At 41.2% G+C, this 20,892-nt stretch overlaps 1 protein-coding gene across 1 annotated transcript in view; it reads right to left on the bottom strand.

Annotated features, from left to right (window-relative positions):
- Positions 1 to 17,093, bottom strand: part of rasa3 (RAS p21 protein activator 3) — a 40,367-nt gene extending 23,274 nt beyond the window's left edge. The window contains exons 1-3 of the mRNA XM_018683817.2: positions 16,294 to 17,093; positions 2,552 to 2,669; positions 489 to 592 (exon numbers count right to left, since the gene is read on the bottom strand). Coding sequence (XP_018539333.1) covers positions 489 to 592; positions 2,552 to 2,669; positions 16,294 to 16,348 — 277 coding nt within the window. The 5' untranslated portion in view covers positions 16,349 to 17,093. The remainder of the gene's footprint in view (positions 1 to 488; positions 593 to 2,551; positions 2,670 to 16,293) is intronic.
- Between the last annotated feature and the right edge of the window lie 3,799 nt (positions 17,094 to 20,892).

Below are 20,892 nucleotides of genomic sequence, written 5' to 3'. Positions count from 1 at the left end.
AAACCCACCAATATACAACTGACACACCCTGTAACAACAGTAAAAACATCCGCCCGTACACAAACAAGACACACACCTTTCAAGTGCTAAAAGTTTATCTAAGGCCATTAGATGCCATGAGAGGAATAATTTGACATTTTGTGAAATTTGCTTTCACAATATGTTTCACAGATGTCTGTTTAAGCAACCAATTAGCTTAGCACAAAGACTTGAAACAGGGGGAAACAGCTAGCCTAGCCTTGACCTAGCTGAGACTAAGATGCAGGATGATGGATTTTGTTATCCAGGTTCCTCACTGTTTCTAGTCTTAACGCTAACATCTAAATCTTGAACTATCCCTTTAATGGTCTCCAGAAACTGGTGAACTGTAATAAAGTAAATAAATCATGTAAAATCACAGTGAAGCCTGCTGAAGTTTATTTCTCCTTCCTAACAATGAAACAAAAAAGTCTCTCTGTTTACAACAGACGAAGCTGCTGTTTACTCACCGATGCTGGAGTCCCTCCTGAACACGTCCCTGTCGAAGATGTAGAAGGAGAGGTGTCTGAAGCTACGTGGGATCTCACAGTAGAAATCCTCCCCATAGAACGGACTGAGAGTGAGAGAAAAACTGTGATTAGATAATCTTCTCAGCTGACAGAGAGACAGAGAAAACACAAATGTAGTTTTACACACCAAAACATGACAAGTAGGCATCTCATGGATAAAAAAGGGGGTTTAAGTCAGGAAAAGAAAATCTCCTGTAGAAATTAAGTCTGTGTCAATGTCTATAAAATAAAAAACTAAACCTTTAAAAGAAGGAGAGCTTATTTCTTAATTATGACGTATTACCTCATAATTACAAGAAACGATTTCATTATACGAGAAAACTATTATAACAGGTTTTCTTGTTATTATGAGATTGTGATCTCTAAATTATGAAATCCAAAAGTCATAATTACAAGGTAGCTTCTTTGCAACGTGCCTTCTTCTTTACACTCTTTTGTGAAAAACGCTGTCATGGATCGAGACTGTTCTACATCCCCCGCAATACTTAATGAGCACTGGGCTCCACTGTAATTAAAAGCAGGCAGTAATGAAACCAAAGGGCTATGAAGTCATTTGTTGTTAGAAAAAAAGGCTATATATATTTTAAACAATGTTAATGTTTTTCCTCCAAAGTCTTTCTCATTTCTGTCCACAAGTAATCTGTGACGTGTCATAAGAAGAACATTAAAACATTTTTCACAGTAGAGAGACACCCTGTCCACCCAGCTAGTTACAATCTGATAATTACATGTGAATATTAATCAGTTGTATGTTGTTCTTGTTCTTTCACTGATTGATTGCTTGATCTGTAAACTATTCCTGCCTCTGTCTTGGCTTTTAAAACAGCTACTTTCACCTTCACGCAAACATCACAGACAGAGTTCTTGCTCATCGTTCTTGCTAAAAGACAATCGATTTAGTGAATTAATTACTCGCTTCACACAAAGACCACATTTATCTACATCGTGCCGTGAATCATGTGAACTACAACAACGGGCCTGTTTGTGACCACAGGCTCGAGGGTCTATCAACCGCTGCACTAAAACCGCCTCACCTTCCCGACGACCACAGAAACCACAGAAATGGGAATCTCGTGAGTGGAGCCCTGAGGCTTGCTGCTGACAATTACTGACTTCTTCTGTTACTCAGCGGACAGAAAGACAGACAGAGCCACGACTGCATTTATAAACAACCCCACAAATACAGGAGCCTGGAATAAATGTAATTCAGTTTTGTGCAGTGGTGAGAGCTGCAGGCTGGAAGGGAATCACAATCTATTCAGCCATCCATAATCTTTAAGTGATGCTGTGATAAAATATTCAGGATCTGCTGCATGAAAAAAGTGATTTTTTTTAAAATGTTTTGGTTAAATCTTAAATTTGTCTTACATTTCCATCTAATCCCTCAGTGGTGTAACTAAGTACATTTACTCAAAGTTTTTACTCAAAGTGCAATTTGATGAACTTATACTTAATTACTCTCCTGGCTACTTTATAATTTTGATTCCACTCTATTTATTTAACAGCTATAGTTACTGGTATATACACAAAATTATACTAAATAAGAATTTTGCATGTAAAATATACATTTTTCAATAATATATTATAAAATATTATATGATATGATACACTCCCTCTCAGCTCCACCGTTTCTCTCTCTCCTGCACTGTCCATTTTTTCTCCTCACAGCTCGGCCACGTGTGCTTAAGACGCCACCAGACGCTTGAGTGAGGTGGGAAGCTGACGGCCTATCGCTCCCAGTGACTGCGTTGTTTTCTCTTCTGATTTACGGCATTTCATTTTAATTCTTTAACCCTGGCGTTATGCTCCAGGCCAGTCAGCCAGCTGGTCCGAGCCTCTTTATAACCATTTGTGACCATGACACAGGCTCTAACCCGGTGAATCATTTTTATGTCGTATCATGCTTGACTTTTGGTTTGCCTTTCATGGTTTTACGTGCTGAAAGGATGAGAAACAAAAAGGAGAAGACAAAAAAGGAGTGGGGGGAGGGGGTCTCAGCGTACCAAAGTGACTTCTCGACTATCTTGGTCCTGAAGACCTCCTCTTGGTCCAGGTTGACAGTGCAGTAACAGTCCCTCATCCTGTTTGGCCCCGGGTATGGAGGGATGTTTTTTGCTTCTCCTGCACAAAGAAAAAAGCAGGAAGGAGAGAGTGAGCGGTTATTATTTAGGAACGCTGTAGTAAGCAATAACAATGTGTTTATTCAGGCGCACTGCTTTAAGTGATTACTTATTTAAGAATGCTGAGAGCAGGCAATTTTTTTTTTTCAAATAAAAAAACATTATGTAAGATCACACCTGTTTTAGCTTTGAATGTATCGGAGGGAGGGGGAGGGGTGGGTGGTGGGGGTGGGGGGTTGTCTTGGGCTGAGTTAGCGGGGTGTATCACTCCTCAGCGCACACTTTCATTATCATTACATCACCAAATCCAGCAGCGGGTACAATGAGCTTAACTCCGCCAGGGTGACTGCCATGCTCTCGGAAACACACACAAACATAACAATTCTAACATGCCGTCTCAACACTGGAGACAGCATGTAAGGACTGTTTGTGTGTGTTCTAGGTGTTCTTCATGTTGTGGGGACCTAAATCTGTTTACACAGCCACATTATGGGGACTTGTCCTCATTAGGAAGACAAGTCCCCATAATGTAAGTCATTGAATATTAAGATGAAGACATGTTTTAAGGTTAGAATAAGGTTAGTTTAAGGGTTAGGTTTAGGTGAGTAGTAGTTGTGGTTTAGGTTAGTCTCCAGGAAATTAATATGAGTCAATGTAATGTCCTCTAAAGTCATGGAGACTGTGTGTGTGTGTGTGTGTGTGTGTGTGTGTGTGTGTGTGTGTGCTGTCATATCTGTGAATGAAAAAATCTGCGTAGGACATTTCCTGAATCCTGCTGAAGCTCAATCTGTTCATCAAACATGTGTGACAGATAGCACTCCCTTTCACAAGAATGTGGTCCAACCACCCACCGAGGCACACTCATACACACACACACACACACATAAACACACAAACACAGTTGCACAAAAACACACAAACCACAAAGGTGGTGTTCCATTCCCGCAGGAGCAATATATTCTCCTTTATGAAGCCGTGGATCCACACTGGTCAGTGCTCTGTTTCTTATTCTCTTCCTCTTTGCCCCCGGGGACCCACAGGACTCTGTAGTCTATAGTTACACATGTGTTAACCCAGCATTGTCATTGTTTGCTCCAATAATGCTGCATTTATCTGCACGGGAATCTGATGCTGCCATGCAGCCGACGAGCTGAGCTGTGGCAAATCTTTCACTGTTATTTCTGGCTTTAAAAGTGAGTAACTTCTTCACAGTAAAAGCATGAGTCAGTGGGTGGGTGCTGCTGCTGCTCACAAACTGACTTTCTCTTTAAAATCTGATTCTCTGGAACAGCTATTTTGGTTTCAACCCCCTGAAATCAAAATGATGAATCAACTTTTTACTATTCCTTCATTTTAAGGACTTTTAGAGGCTTGAGGAGAAGTGTTCAGTATTTCACTAGGAAATGAGCAAAAAAAAAAAAAAAAAAAACATTAAAACGAAACAAAATTTATGACAAGTCTTTTCTTTCTCCTCCCTGTAATAATTTTGTAACCCCTTGCATTTATCTTGGAACACAAACTCTGGGAGCCACTGCTCTAGAAAAACTGTAACTGTTTAAATCAACTATTGCTGTGGCTTATTTGTTGCTCCTCTGCTTAGGACTGTACTTTCTGCTGCTGCACTAAGAAACAGTTCAGCTGTACAGTGCAGTAGAAATCTTGAGCTACTTCATGGCACAGCACATTGCTGTTATACACACTGCAGTGTTTCACTCCCTGCCCTGGACCCTGGAGGGGGGAAGCGGAGAGACATTTGACATTTGACATTTGACACTGGATAACCAACAGAAAAACAGAGAGGTACCTCCAGATTAAGAAAGTCATTTTTCCTGTCATTATATCAGTGCCATTAGACTTTCCAGTTAATTTACACTCCACTTCCATGAATCAGAAACACTACAATACATCCATCCACTTTTTGTTTAGGATTTCCCAAGAGCTTAGCAGGGAACCAGTTTAAAATTTTTGAAGAAAGAGATGGTGTCGCAACAATGAAAATGTATCATGTGCTATCACTGGGAGGAGATGAGTAATCACATCCCATGGAGCATTCACAAACATGCAATTACACTGTTAAGATAAAACCTGAGAGTTATTTACACACTGGCAGCCGTGAGACCAACCGGGTGAGAAAAAAAATCCTCCACTGGAAAGTCACAATGTAAAGGATGACTCTGGTGATATCTTGTGTTTTTCTTTTCGATAACAAATTCCATGAAAATACCCAAACTAGCAGTGAGTTGCTACTTGTTGTTTTCCTTATAGTGAAAGCCTGGTACAGGCTTATTCCACTATGCCACAGAGCTCAATGCGGATCAGGAAAAATTCAGATTTCACTCAGAGACATGTTCTCTCACAACAACAAACATGGGCATTATAGTTTGTTTTTAGTCGATCGTACATACACCAAAATCCCACCATAAACACTTACTGATTCCCTAACTGTGTATTAATCCGCAGCTGAAAATAGTCCACAAGTAATGCATATTGAGGAAGTTACAAGAGATGGCATACTGTTATGTTATGCTCAATCAGAACTAGTTCATATATTGTCCAACCAAGTCAGAAATTAAAAGTGTTTATAGTTGTTCACACTCAAAGGCAGAGCGGAAAGCTGCCTGTCATAGAGAAATGGGGGCAGTGGACATGATAATCATTTCAGTAAGGGGATAACAGTCCCTCCTGGAAGACATCCATAGTCTTGCACTTGAGTGACAGAAATTGTTGTGTCAAGAATGAAAGGTGAGAGTTTGAGAACAAGTTATTTTCTCACCTCTGCACATCTGGCAAATCACAGTGTGAAGTGGGTGCAAACGCTGAATTGTCGGTTTCAGAATTGGTTGGACGCGGCCCCCTAAACTGACACTGAAATGGTATTAAGGGGGTTTCCAGAGCTATTTGACCATCCAGCAACTCTTCTGATAAAGCTACAGATTAAAACATGGTTGGTCTTTCAATGGGATTTGTTGACAATAGGGAACTCAAAATGCCAGACGTATCCTTTACTCTGCTCTTCCGCACAATGTGCTGTTGTTACTAGAAAGTCTTTAAAATACATTATTTAAAGCTGCAATCAGAGAAATGCCTGGTACTAAAGAGGAGCTATCAGGTATCTCTACCTGTGCTCCATAATGCTACACAGAGGACAAATATAAAACCACACTGAGACAAACAGAGGTGATTAAGTTCCCTCTGTGGGGTTTGTAATAGAACACAGTGTTATGACTGCTCCTCTGGAGGCTGATTCACACACTATGTGGATCATTACACAACAATTCATAATACCAACATTCATTCACGAATTAAAAAGACACCTGACCTGTAATGCATGCCGCACACGCCACTTTCCTCAGTTTGTTTTCACAGACTCTGTCTGTGTTTGTGTGAGAGCAGAGCGATGATGTAAGTCTCTCTTATCTCTGTCTTTATCTCTTTACTTCCCTCTGTTATTAGACCTCCCTCCTCTCTCCACTTCTCTCTCATTTATTCTCCAACATTTATTTTATCTCCCTGACTTTAATCCTCCTCATTCACCCCACGCTCCTGAGTTCCCTCCAATCTCTGTTTACCTCCCGCTCTCATTCATGACCTGTGAGGTCCCTTGATTGGATTGCGCCATCCAGGTCATCCTAGTAACCAAAACACCATGGGATTACCTCGGCTTTCTCAGCTCTGTGTGTGTGTGTGTGTTTACTGACTCAACTAGTAACATAAAACACGTCTCTGTGCCAGAATGAGAGCTACTGGAGAGAGGAAAACATCTACAAAAAAGGAAATGACCACAAAATTCTCAAGAAGTGTATGTTCATACTCCAAGGACTCTTCCTTGTGTTAGCGCATATTTTCCTCCAGATAGTGTATTTTATTTTCTAAACCTTATTAGATTGATGGGTGCATTTTCTGGGTTCATTTTTCCAGCAGGCAGAGGTTTCAATTCATGCTAAAACAGCATGAAAATCAACCTGCAGGGACTTGAAACCTGCTAGTTGATACTGTAGGTAATCCATCACAGTGAACATCTACTTGTCCTCAAATTTCTTTCTTTCTTTTTTTTAGTTCATGTGCAGAACTTCAGATGAAAAGTTTTCAGATTTGAAGCTTCAACGTCTGAGATTTACAAACCAACTGACATATACACAGTGAGCTGTAAAACCCTGAGACATTCACCACAGTACTCGTGGTGAGAAGTTTATTTTTCATCTGTGAACTATCACACTCAGTATCACATCTTTGTCACAATACCTTTATTACCAAACCACCATTTCACTATGATGAAATGTGAAGTTTCTGTATGTTATTACTGAAACCAACTGAAACAGGTGGTTTGCCTTCAGGAAACCATATCTGTCATATCATTATCAAGCATTTTATCAGGCTCAAATGCTTAGAAAATGGACATCAGCAATATTCAAAATATACAATCTGTAGTTACTGGGCAAAAAGACGTAAAACCACAAGTGACATCCCTCAAGCATCGGCCCAGTCATCACCACAGTTACAGAAACAGGGGCGACATCTTGCAGCTTCCTGTTTAGGGGAGAAGGAAGTGCTGGACAGTTGTCTTATATTTCTGGATGAGTTGATAAGAGGCAGCCACAGGAGAGTTTGTCAGTCTAAGGGAAGTTTACAACAACAGCGATGGTGGAGCGTACAAGCTTCAGCTTTGCATATTTGTGTGTTTATGTCTGACAGAGAGGATAAGCCTCTCCAGTAACCTGCCATTCAACACTTTAAAGACTTTATTATAAAACCAGAGAGTGTAATCCTCTGTCTCAGCCTGGTTTTCATTCTCTCTCACTCTCCTTTTATCCTGGCCCACGAGTTGCTGTTTTATCTTCTCCTTTTTGTCTTTTTTTCATCTTCTTTTTCATCATACAGCAGTGCTCATCTTGCAAAGTCGCTTTCGTTTTCCCTTTCAAAATTAGCTTTAACCTGATTTCGCTTTCCTCTATTATTTTACTTTCTCCAGAGGGGGTGCGATTTCTCCCCTAAATATTCAAAACAAGCAGAAAATAGAAAACAACAGCAAAAGCAGCAGCTTTCTCTTTTCATCAAGCATCACTGCAGCTGCCCTTGGAGAATATCTTGCCCTAGTATCTGAGCAAAACAACGCAGTGCAAAGACACTCCAAGCACGTGTGTGTGAGTGCTGGGGTGGTGTGCACGCAAGAAATACACGGGGGCGGTGAGCAGAATTGCAGAGAAATAACGATGACAGGGGCACCCCAAAGAGGGCGAGAGTGAACAGCAGCATATCGACACATGAGTAAAAAAAAAACGCCTCATTTCTGCAGAAGAAAGTGAAGAAAGGGAGGTGAGAACGGCAGAAATGAGGAAGCACAAGTGATTGAGACAACGTAATGGACGTGGTGAACGTGTAGCTTTGTTCCCCTTCCTCCAGTTTCAGTCGGCCACGCTTGTATGAACAGTCACAGCTCGGCTCGTAATCTTCCCTGACACCAACCCATTTCAAGGATATACGGGCGTGAAGGCTTTCAGTGGCTATATGCCGCACTAGCAGGCCTGTGAAACAGAGGCTTTAAGGAGAGGAAGAATTACAGGCAGTGTACTCAATCAGGGGCAAGAGAGGAGGAAGACTGCAGAGAGAGAGAGAGAGAGAGAGAGAGAGAGAGAGAGAGAGAGAGAGAAAGAGAGAGCCAGATAGAAAACTGGAGAGCGGTTAGCTTTGGAGAAAGCTACAACAGGAAATGAGATGAGGAGAATGGAATTTCGACTGGATCCAAGATGTAGTTTAAAAGCAGCGAACAACCCAGTTGCCCCTGAGAGTGTATGTCAGCGTGTGTGTGTGTGTGTGTGTGGGTCAAAAAGAGACACCGTGAGAAAGGAAAGGAAGAGTGAAACTTGTAAAGCACAATATATTATCCCACTGTTCATGCTCAATTTCTGATGCTTTGAAGTAGAGAGTCAAAACAAGAACTGAAACAAAACTGTAGGTCATCAGTGCTTCTCTGAAAATGACTAAACATAAAAACATTACACCCACGTGTGCACACTAACAAACACACACACACAGGCCTCAGATCCCACAGTAAAATGTTGCTTTATCTCTGAAACTAGGGCAAAATAATTGTAATAATCTGATTACTAATTTACTCTTTAATTGTCAAAAGACACAGACAGCAACAACAGTGTTCTGATCTCGTCGGGTAGAAGAGGGTTTCTCCTGCACTTTCACTTGTGAAAGACAGTTTAAAACAAGGTTGGACAAAATCAGCACAGCAATGAGACAGTGAGATATCCTGACTTTTAGTCCTTCTTACGGGCCCTGGATCCTACACTTCCCAGTTTGGCCATAATAGCTGCCATCAGAATTGCAGGTCACATGACCAAAAACAAGGCCCGTTCTTTCAGACAAATACAAAACAAAACAATAAACAGTGAATGCTGTCTCTTGCACAGTGTCACAGCGTCTTATAGACCTTTAAACGCGTTGATCTGTTACTCAAACTGCACTTTCTGGATTGTATTTAACGTCTTATTGGTACCAAACCACATGCCCCTGCTAAGGCAGCCCCCTCTGGATAAACACAGGGTTATTTTCAGTCTCAATGCTAATGTTAATGCTATATGTGAGCCCAAAACTGCAGAATCCTGCCTGAAAACAACAGTAAACAACTTTCATTGGACTGAATGGGATACCATCTCGTATCCAGTTCTCTTAACTCTAACTCCCCATAAGTAAACTGATCTTTATGTGTAAAACTGTTGGAGTGCCCCTTTAAAAGTTGATAATAAGCTCCCCAAAATCCCCAAATAATTAGTTCTATAATGAAAATTTGAATAGAATCACTACTGCAGCTTAATCTACTTTTCCACTGTCCACAGTTATGTTCCTAACAATCACAGTTTTGCCAAAAACAACTAAAGACACAGCAGAGTTTGGGTGGAGTATCACTGTAAATGGCTAAAAGGTCAGATAAAAAAGATCCCACTCTGTTTAACATGGCGTATATCACACACACAGCATACGCTGAACCACTGAACCTGCTTTGTGCCATTTATGTCAGATACTGAGCCACACATTCAAGCCTAGGACACTATATTTTTATGGCTAAACCATAACATTCAAATCATGTGTGCATCATTTCGAAACATCCCCCTCAATTTGAATTTAAAATAGCGCTACTTAAAACACTGAAGAAATTATCAAACGCAACACAAAGGACACTCCTCACATGAACATGTCAGGAATTAATAATCAACACACTGTCTGTGTCTGTGTCAGTGTCGATACTTCTCACGTTTAACAGCTGTTTTGGTTTATCAGCTGGTCGCAGCAGCAGTATCTGACTTCTGACTGTACCAACCTGACATTTTTAAATGCAGTGCTGCTTGTACAAAATTATCCCCCAGGAATAATAACCCCACACAGACCACAACAGTTGCTGGTGCAGAATGAGGAAGAACAGCGTGGAAAAAAAGGAGGGGAGTTTACAGTTAAAGACTGGCTCTGCTGCACACACCACAGCCTCTGTGATAAACCAGTGTTCAGTTACTGATCAAACTCACTCTCTGTCTAGTGCAGCCCGGAGCTAATGTTCACACAGATTTGTTAGTCTCAATGGAAAACTTGAGTAAAACTAAAATACACAATCACAAATATACACACAGGCGCATGCAGCGAGGTTACACTGTGCAGGTACAATCAGCTTCATGATCTGCTCACATGTTAGAAACCAGGCTCAAAAACCTGGTGCGGTCATTCATTTCAAATTAGGGTGGTGTCACGGTGGAGGGTGGTTAGAAGTTGAAGGAGCGGCTGCGTGGACAGAGCTGGTTTCACAGCTTTCTCTGGCCTGTTGGTCCTGGTCAGGACAGTTTAACCTCAACGTTCCCTCCAGCTTTTTTTTTTTTCATTGATTTACATAATTCTCAGAACACTCTTTGACTTTTAGAAAAAAACAATCACAGATGTAAAAAATAAGGTCAACTCTCCCTCTTCTCTGCTGCAGACACACAACACTCACAAGCAGGCTCGGCATACACAGTGGTGAGAAGATATGATATCTTTTGCAAGCACAGGAAAGGGAGAGCAAGCTGGGTGTAAGTCCCTGTGTAATGTGGCAAGCCGACATTGCTGGTGTTGCCAGAGTAGAGTAACACTGTTGCAAAACCTGATTTAATCAGCATGTGTGGAGCCATTAGCTACTCTAAACCACTTTCTGTTGAAGCTTTTTCACAACATAAAAATGAAAAATTTGATACTTTCCATGCATATGTCATTGTCAGCAGGTAGAGGTCATCCCAGGGAGGGAATCAAGTCGACTTCTCCCCGTGGGGCATCTGAAGGACATCCTGAAGGAGTGGCCCTCTGGGTGAGCTCTCAAGCCCTTTGTTTACCCCAGCTGACCGTGCATGCTGGGCCCACGGCGATACTTCTCCACTATTCCTAGTACTGTGCTCCCATGGAGGGCACATTGCTGAGCGCAGGAAGAGTCGCTGTACCCAACCCGGATTATTCCACCAGCCTAAAGCTGCCTGGACCGAAACACACTCTGCGTCGAAACAGTCAACACACATGTTTACAGCAAACTGCTTCCCAGAGAGCTGGCCTTCTAGGACAAATATATAAAAATATATGTACCGTATATAAAAAGCCTGTATATACACATAAGGGGTGGTATGCAAACTACTTCCCTTACACACAGCTTCTTACGAACATAATCAATGTAATCATAGCCTCATATGAAGCTTGTTTTTCTTCTTAACAAACGAAATGGAACCTGAACCCTTCACCTAAATAAGAGCGGGAGTCCTCCACACAGATGAAGCGTTTCTAAAACATTCCTCCCCTCCCTCTCCCCGTCACTCCATGTCTCCTATTCAGTCTGGACAGGAGGAAGTTTGGGAACCTCTGTTGGCCAGCTGTCAAGGGAAGGAGGAGGAGGGGGTGGAGGGACTCGTCACTACAAACCAACTTTTCCCTCCCAGGCCTAAGTCATTCAACCGCCCACTCCTTTCCTGGACCCCCAACACTTTATACCTCCTCTACACAATATGTAATCTAGTGTTTCTTTCACTGTGGTCCACTCAGCATTGAACACCACTTCCACTAGGTCCAAAATTACGCTTGTATTGTTACAGCATGGTGCTGATCCAACACTATAAAGCCTTAGCAGCGCAGATCGAGTGGCTTATGAGGAGAACTGATGCCAGGTGGTGCCATGTTTAGTGGAGATCTATTCTCAGGCCAATCCAACAACTTATCCTGGGCCACATCACCTGGTACGAGGCACAGACGGAACTCTGGAAACTCTTTTCACTTGGGATTTAACAGCAAATTGTAAATGTACTCAGACAATAGCACTGCAGCCAAGTCTTACTGTTTGCAAATGCACCAACAAGAAGAATTTACTGCATTCATTTTATGTTCCCATTAGCAGCTTTAAAGCTGCTGCAGTGTAATATTTTTACATTAACAAAGGATCAAAATGACTACATGACATGTGAAATGGGCCGATCATACACAGCGGCAAACCTACAGAGAATTATCACCCAGCTCTGCAGTTCCCCTTCGGCTCTAGGGAGCTTTTAGCAGCTTTAAGCTAAACTGTTTTGGGGTCTCTGCCCACAGTTTAACTGTTCTGGTTCACTCTCTAGAAAAACTCTAATAACCCACAGCACACGAACGACCCAGCACAGATGATGTACTGACCAGCTGGTGTTATTAGCATTTTAGCATTTAGTAGCTAAAGACATGGATGTGGATGCCAAAACACAGTGAAAAGAGAGGGAATATTGGATTTGCATTCACCAGGCAGTCAGACACACAAATCCAAATAAATGTTAATGATATTACAGATCTGTTGGATGTAACATGTTTGCCAAATCAACTTAAAAGGTGGCTAAGAATGAGTATTTGTTGGTTTAAGGATGAAAAAAATATTTTATTCCATGACAGTATCGTATTCTATATATTATGTATCAGCTTCTTCCAACTATTAATTTAACCTACAGTATATAATGTACAAGACTACCAGCTCTATGTTTTTATGGCTGTAACAACATTACAGATGTTTTGTGGGTATCTTTGGAAACTGTCTGCTCTTTAAAAATTTTAAATCTAAGAATAAATGTGTCCTGTGGAGTTTTCTTGTAAACAAACAAAACCCATGTGTATCCTTGAGGTGCAACAAACATCTTGAATCCATTTCAATCCTTACAAAACATTTAGAAAACTGATTTTTAAAATATCTTAAATCATGTATGGTTTACATCCATGTTGGCTACTTTGAGGTATTCTTCTTCACTGCCTTTGTCAGGGCTCTAAATCGGCAGAGTAGCCTGAAATGTGAAATAATGTGACGTGCACTGCAGTAATAAAAACACTGCTCCACAGTGCTGCTGGTGGTCAAAAACTCTGCAGCGTAACTTTAAGTCTGAGCAGAGCTTGGCTGCACAGAATGAGTGTCTGAATCACTGTCTTAGTGGCATTGGGGTTCAAGATGTTAAAGATTTATTATGATGCATTTCTTCGAAGGAGTTTTCAGTAAATATTCTGATGTGTTTACCAGAGCACTGATCTTTCCAGATTAAAGTCTCTAGCAGTGACAGAGAGGTCGAATGCACATATGTTGTTGTTAATTAGTGCGACTCCAGCTGTGCCACTGAGAAGTCCCGTCTCTCTGAGCGCTGACAGACGAAGCCCAGCCTGCTCCTGTATGTTAGACACCACCTCTGTCCCTCACTCTGTGTCTCACTACATCTGCTTTGTGTTAGCTTGTTGCCATGCAGGAAAAAACACAATTCTTTTGTAGTCTATTCCAGCCAATCAGGAAGTGAATTGGGGGTAGTTTCCTGTTTCCTGTGTTCCCCAGACAGTACGGACTCAGGCCCAGTAGCCCTGTTCGGTTTCCGAAATTCATGTGTTCCTCCAGGAAATGGAGAGGAGTCATCACCTGGCAGAGCATAACAATAATAACTTCTCGCTCTCTCGCTCTCAGCTACAAATATGTGACAAATTTTCAGCTCTGAGTCATGGGCCAACCGCAGCCTCATGCCAAAGGACAAGACTTTCATGAAAACAATGTGATGCAAGGGTTACATAGAAATTACTGGGAGCAGAGCACCATGGGGATCAGACTGACAGCGAGCCGGCTGTTCTGCTGCTAGGTAACTACACAGTGTAAACTCGGCTGTCGTCATTGTGTGACATTACACAAGAACAAGGACTGAGGAAACCCAGAGTCTGGGCTCGTAAGTGACGACAACAGAGAGGTTCTTCATGAACATCAGTAAACTGTAAATAACAAGTCACAACAATCTGAGAGAGCTTGTAAACTGATTTTCATGATAACATTGTGGCATTTTGCCAGTGGAGGAATGTAGGAAAGTACATTTACTCATGCATTGTACAAATTTCAGGTACTTGTACTTTACTTGAGTATTTCCACTTCAATGGCGTCTGCTCCACTATCTTTTAGAGGCAAATATTTTATATTTAACTCCCACACTACATTTATTTAGCAGCTGTAAGTTATTAGTAACAACAGCCACATAATAATTTATTAATCTGTTCATCTTTTAGTAGTGAAAAATGTCTGTCTTGGTTTCCCAGAGTCCAGGGTCACATCTTCGGGTGTTTTGTTTTGTCCACCCAACAGTCAAAGATATTCCACCACAATAATATAAAACAAAAACCCTGATGAAAATCCTCAAATTTGAGAGGCTGAAAAAAGCTATTTACACTTAAATGCTACTTGAAGATTAGTACAATAGTATTAAATCAGTAATATACAATGTAGTAGTGTATAATACTTCACAGGGTACATAAGTACTTGCTACCATTTCAAGCAGGTCTGTTTCTAGGAAAGACGTTTGCGACAGAAAGATGTCCTCCAGTCTTTTAGTTTTCATTCACAGGAACTCAGTGCTGCTGCATGACTGAACATTCATTCAGAAAGTGCAGCAATCTAATGAGGCCTTTGTGATTTAAATATTACATCTCTCCCTGGAGTTACAGGTCTGAGCGAATTACCTCACTGGGGCTGGACGATTTGATTAACTCAACTCAGGGTGGTTCTCTCTCCAGCTGTTTTCCAGGGACTCTGCAGCCAATTTTAACAGCAGGTAAGGAGCTTAACAACACAGCCTAACTTTGTATAGCAGCTCGATTGAGGCAAAAAGAAGGGTGCTACTAGAGTGTTGCTGTCTAATGCTGGTTGGCATCACCACACAGATCCACAGCTTGTTTGTTGTCTTTTTTTTTTCCTCTGCTCATCCCTTCTGTCGCATGTTTGGAGTCAAAACAAACCGGACAGCACAGCCAGGATGAATTGGGTGCCAGATGTCAGTGAAAAAGAAAGGGGACCGCCCCACATGTCCCATAGTGACCCAAGATAAAAGTTTTGAGCACACAGAGGAAATGCCCATTTGCTTTGAATGTTTTCATATTAAAAAGGCAAAAAACATGTTGTCAAACAGGTCAGACAGCAGCATCTTAAACAAAATAAACACTGTGGTTAGTTGACTAATAGATTAGCTGACTGACAGAAAAATATTCATATATAACAGATAATCAATTCAACGTTTAAGTGTCTTTCCAAGCAAATTCTCTGACTGCAGCTTCTGTAGTGTGAAGACTCACAGCTTTTGTTGATTTTAAATCACTAGAATTGTTTTTAAAAATGTGGCTTTGCGACTGTTTAACTGAAATGTGTAATCAATAATGAAAACAATCATTAGTTATTAGATATTACATATGGTTAGAGTGTCTGTGTAACTTTAAAGTAAGACCTTATTTTTATTTCCTATGTCACATGATTATTACCTTTCCCATACTGATATCATTATTATCACTATCTATGGAAATCCATGAGATACATGTGGTTATGTACAGTAATATACACTTACCATTATGTAACTACAACACTTACTCATGTTGAGGGGAATTCATTTCTTGTACAGGCATAATAATTTCTGAATTGCACTGGAAAAAAAACACCTCTTCACTAAAGCCTACATTACAAACTGTTCTCAGCCTCGTCATGGTTCCATTCACAAGATATGCATGCACCACATGTCTCCTACTAACCAGGGGTACCCACTGGAGACCAGCTAGATATCTAAATATAGAAATCTGGGCTAACAATCAATAGCTAGACAGTCAAGCATAAAGCTGTTCGGAGGAGGAGGGGGGACCGAGAGAGAAGGGGGTGCACTAACATGAATGGGTGGCTGCAGCGAAGGTGTAATGAAGGTTTATTTGATCTGAAGTGTACAGAAAAACACATCTGTGTATATCGCAGCCTTTATGTCGCACAGTCTACTAAACATCAGCCAGCCTGCTCAGATCCATTCAAGTCTCCATATGTAAACCTCAATCACACATGATTTGGATCCCAACGCCAGCTGTCTATTTCCCATAATTTCACACAAGGCTCTCGGTTTTTTTCCCCTCTCCTTTACGTTTTCAGTTTTACAGTTTGCGGTTTACAGTCTGTGCCCTAGAGGCAAGCGTGTGATTTGAATTACAATAACAGGCAGAACAAGACAGATCTGGGTCCCTCCAGACTCCAGCCCCTCACTGCCTGCCTGCCTTGGCCCGTTAATATGGAGCCATCCATTGAGGCGCTCAGACTGGGGGTAGGGAATTTTTCTTCTTACCTATTTTTATTTTAACGCTCTGGAAAACCCGGAGACCTTCCTCTTCTACCGCCATGCTTTCACCGTGGCTCTTTCCCTTTAGTCGACTAAATAAAGACAGTCCTCCACGGTGGTCTGTTCTGGCCTCTCCAGCGCACGGATATTCCAGGGGTTTTGCACATCTATGCGCTCCGGACAGCGATCATACTCCGGTCCGACCACTGCCGCTGCTGGCTGGTTGAGAACAAGCGAGCGGCTTCGGCTTCAGTCCCGCAGCAGCAGCAGCAGCAGCAGCGGCGGAGGTGTGGCTCCACACAACACCGCCCACACAAGAGTATGGAGGGTGATCCGTGCCAGGCAGCGAGGGAGGAGAGAAAGTGGTGTCATTGAGGAAACTGGACTAAAGTCCCGCCCACTCTCTGAACGAGAGGCTGACTTAATCTAATTGTATGATAATAATGATAATTTTAGTTAAGTTAAATCATAAGGGCGAAATTACATTGATTATATAACACAACACAGCAACACACCCGTAAAGCCTCCTTCTTATCTGACTCACATATATGAACCCATGTCTTGTCCTGCATCTTAGCTTGTTCAACAAAATTGTTACCCAGTTTGATTTTAACAAACCAATAAGAACACTGGGGAAAACTACATAAAAACAAGTATTATCTGGACATAATATTGTCTAGAATATGAACAAGAGCTGCACAAGTTTCTCATGAGTTGCTGCCGTGCAAATGCAAAACAGAAGCTGTGTCATAGTTTAGGTTTTAAGGTGTATTTTATCAACAAGAAACCTGTTTTTCTTTGTTTCCTTGTGGTAATGCTGTAAATGATTATCCAGAGCCATTTATAATGGAAAAACAATCAATCAGTGACAAAATGCTTTATACTTCTCTTTTGTTTAATACCACCATCACAACTGTGTAGATGAGAATTACAGCAGGTATACCTGTTTCTCATGAAAGTAGTCTTTCAGGTCAGGATGTCATGTCAAGTATCAAAGAACCACAGCATTTATAAATATGGGATATGTTCAACTTGATATTAAATAAAAGTGAATCTCCTCACCTAAACAGCTAAAGCAATATGCTTGTGAATTTGTAGTGTGGCAGTAGCTTCCAATACATCAAAACACCATGGGTCAAGTAGCATCCACTACAGTCACGGTGAAATGTATGATAGACCAAATCCCCTTAAAATGGCAGCAATAGTGTTGTGAATGATTCTGCTTCTACTCTTCATGCTCATGGTTGGCATTAATCACCCCTCATACATAGCTACAGAGGTCCTCCCTCTCCTTGGCATGAATCACCCCTCATATTTTGGCTGGCAGCACTGGCAAGAACAAGAACTAGTTCATAATGTTAAATGATAAAAAAAAAAAAAAAAAAAAAAAAAAGTGTAGGCACTGGCGAAGCTAGGTCACCATACTCCTGTGCATCAGTATTTATTTGTACCCCCCACCCTCCCTGAGATTCAATGGATCATCTGTGGCTGTTCAGTGAGTGTGTGTGTTACCCCCTGTATGTGGGCCCCACATACAGCAGAATGGGCCTCACTCCACTGGATCCCCCTTGATTGTTTCCTCAATCAAACCGGCTGCAGATGCAAACTCAGGAAGTGGTGTCCAATAATATGCCTTAACATTTGTCTGTTGGCCTTTTACACAAAGAAAAAACTGCTTAAATGTAAATATCAACCTGCCATTATCAAGTGTTTATCAATTTGTTAAACTATGTGTTGTGTGTGTTTCTAACAACCTAAATTTCAGCCCTAAACACACACAGATATAAAGTAAGTTAACTTACTTTAAGTTGATTGCATCTGTTAACTATTTTCAAGAGGTTACCTCAAATGTGCAAATTTCCACAAGCTCAAAGTAGGAATCGTCCTCCATCCATTGTTTGAAAGAGAGATCATCGAAATGTTATGATCAGTTCATACTCTCTGGATTGGAAATCAAATCTGTGTCTCTCAGAGATCCAGTTAGAAATGATATTACTTTATCAGACCATCTGGGTGATAGACAAAAAAAGAAGTTAACAGAAACATGGCCAAGGTAATTATAGAGCTAAAAGAGAAATGTTCTTAAAGACAGTCACAGGAGAGACTTATTTGTTTTTGTCACTGATCTTGAGCCAAATTTAACAGATGGAAGAATGTACAAGGTGCTGGCCTTCCCGGTGGGAGGGATGTCTGGACAGGATTTAAGATCCATTCAGGTGAAAGGCGTAGGGTCATCACCAGCCCACGCTTCAGCCTATTGGGCCACACCTCTGAGATCACTATGACCACATTCCTCAAAATAGCCTGACTCTGGTCTGGAACACTCTACAAACCCAGCTGGCCAAGCCCAACCCAGCCGAGATGTGGGACTTAAAGAACAGTCGGATAGACTCTCAGCTGCAGTGTTTCTGCTGTCGGCCAAGGTGTTGGGATTAGCTGTGACTCCTTTAGAACAGCTCTAAATCTAATTAGGCTACGTGTCTCATCTCTCCCGTTACGCTGTCAGACCCTCCTCAAGAAGAGAGATCACAGACTCAACACAGCAACTGCCCTGCCATGCACTATAGCAAACTGAACACAGCAGTGGGAAGTACATTTACTCAAGTACTGCATCTAAATATAATTTTAAAACTTGCAATGCACTTGAGTATTTCCATTTTATGCTACATTTCAGAAGTAAATATTGTCCTTTTTACTCCACAACATAATCATCAGATGTTTATCACTTGTTAGCAGTTCCACTGAAGAGACATTCCCCATCATTTAAATAACTGTATGAGGCCAAAAGAGGTCAAATTATTCCTCAAAAAATAGCAAAGATTAAAAAAATGTCCCAAAAATTAACTCAGATTAATTGTTCTTGCCTGACCCATTAGTCTTCTCACAGCCACTCAGATTTATCTTGTGACCCTTTTAAGGGGCGGTACTAAATAACTGAACCTAAACTGTATAGAAAATGCTTAAAACTACTTCCACCTCGACTACTTACCACAGTAAAACGCTGCTTAAACACTGATGTGTTACTATTAAACTAATAATGTCATGTATAATAGTTAAACACTCTCAAGGGTCTTTTTTTCTGCACAGTGAGAACTTTTACTTTTGATACTCAAAGTACACTCTAGTGCTAATGAACATCTGTATATTCATGTAAGCTGCCATGGAGCATTTTTACATTACTGCATTAGTGCTGTCAGCCGGGATAGGCGCCATTTGAATGCATGAATTTTACTTAATCTACTATTGTGCCTGTGCATGCATATCAGCAACGCAGTTAACGACGCGGTTCATGTGCGTTTGACTATCTCCTCCAAAAGTCTGTGGCTATTTTCCTAGATTATAACCATGGTATTACCCGTGCTGTATAATAACCTCTCAAGGCAAGTTTATTTTGACAAAAGACTTGGTGGTGATAGCACTGGGGGGGGCAACAGTAATCATGTAGGCCCTTTGCCACATGCCATGTTTGCCACATCCTGTCAGCCGCGTGTTTGTGCAGCTTGTAGCAAGATGGGAGAGGACTCTGGGTTCTAACTTCATTTAAAGTCGATTAAGAACTCTCCTCCAGATTATAACTTTGCATGCACAGATGGAATACCAGTCAAATCACCATAATGTCAGACTGCAATGCAAGAATGAATGGTTGCCACTATCATGACATGCCAACCAAAGTAGTGTCATATCTGCAAGCTACCACAGCAAGAGAAGAACACAGTTAGCGGTATGCACAACATCACATAGGGAAATAAAGCTTTAAAGATGTTTATGACATGTATTTATTTCAGTTTAGCTAAAGTGGCTACGCCCTGTGGTAAACCACAAGCCTGTGTATGTAAGTCTGTGTGTGTGTGTGTGTGTGTGGGGGGGGGGGGGGTGTTAAATAGTGTAAAACAGAGAAGCTCTTCATACTGTTTAACTTATGTCACGGCCCCCCCTACAAAAAAAAAACACAGATTTTTTTTAGATCACATGTTCTATAAGTATGATATCAAATGATGCCTGAGCAAGTGTGTGCATATGTCTGAATGACAATGCAGAGCCAGTGACAGAAAGAGGAAGAGAGGGCAGATGCTGATCCTAAGCAGATTAGTGAAAGGATGCTCACTGTTGTTTTATTACGCACAAGCCACCCCAGAGCAGGGTTTGAGGGCGTTGGCACACTTAAAATAACCGTATGTTTACAACTAACCCTCCCTACTGTGGCTTGTGCTTTTTTTTTTTTTTTTGTATTACAAGCACACACCGTGACATAAAGTGTACATATGTGAATGGATAGTAGAGAGAGACAGAATGTTACGTTGAACAGATGGCGATTGACATGTGCAAAGTTAATCCTGGTATTATGGAGAAAACAAATTAAATCTCTATGAATAGAGCATGAATCAAATCTTGGAGGAATGCATGTGCAAAATCCATACATTATGAATTGTAGCAGCAGCACTGACAAACTAACAATGACTTTAGTCAAAGAGCACAAAGTGTGACTGCAGCAATCCCATAACTATCTGTATTATAGCACCATCTAGTGTGCACTTGCAGTGACTCTGACTACAAGATCTGAACTAGAGAAACTTAATCGATCCCTGCAGGGAAAAATGCTTTGTC

The sequence above is a fragment of the Lates calcarifer genome, linkage group LG2, assembly GCF_001640805.2.
Source record: "Lates calcarifer isolate ASB-BC8 linkage group LG2, TLL_Latcal_v3, whole genome shotgun sequence".
NCBI classification, from domain to species: Eukaryota; Metazoa; Chordata; class Actinopteri; family Centropomidae; genus Lates; species Lates calcarifer.
The sequence above is the reverse complement of the archived record's forward strand: the minus strand, read 5'-3'. Positions and strand labels throughout refer to the sequence as shown.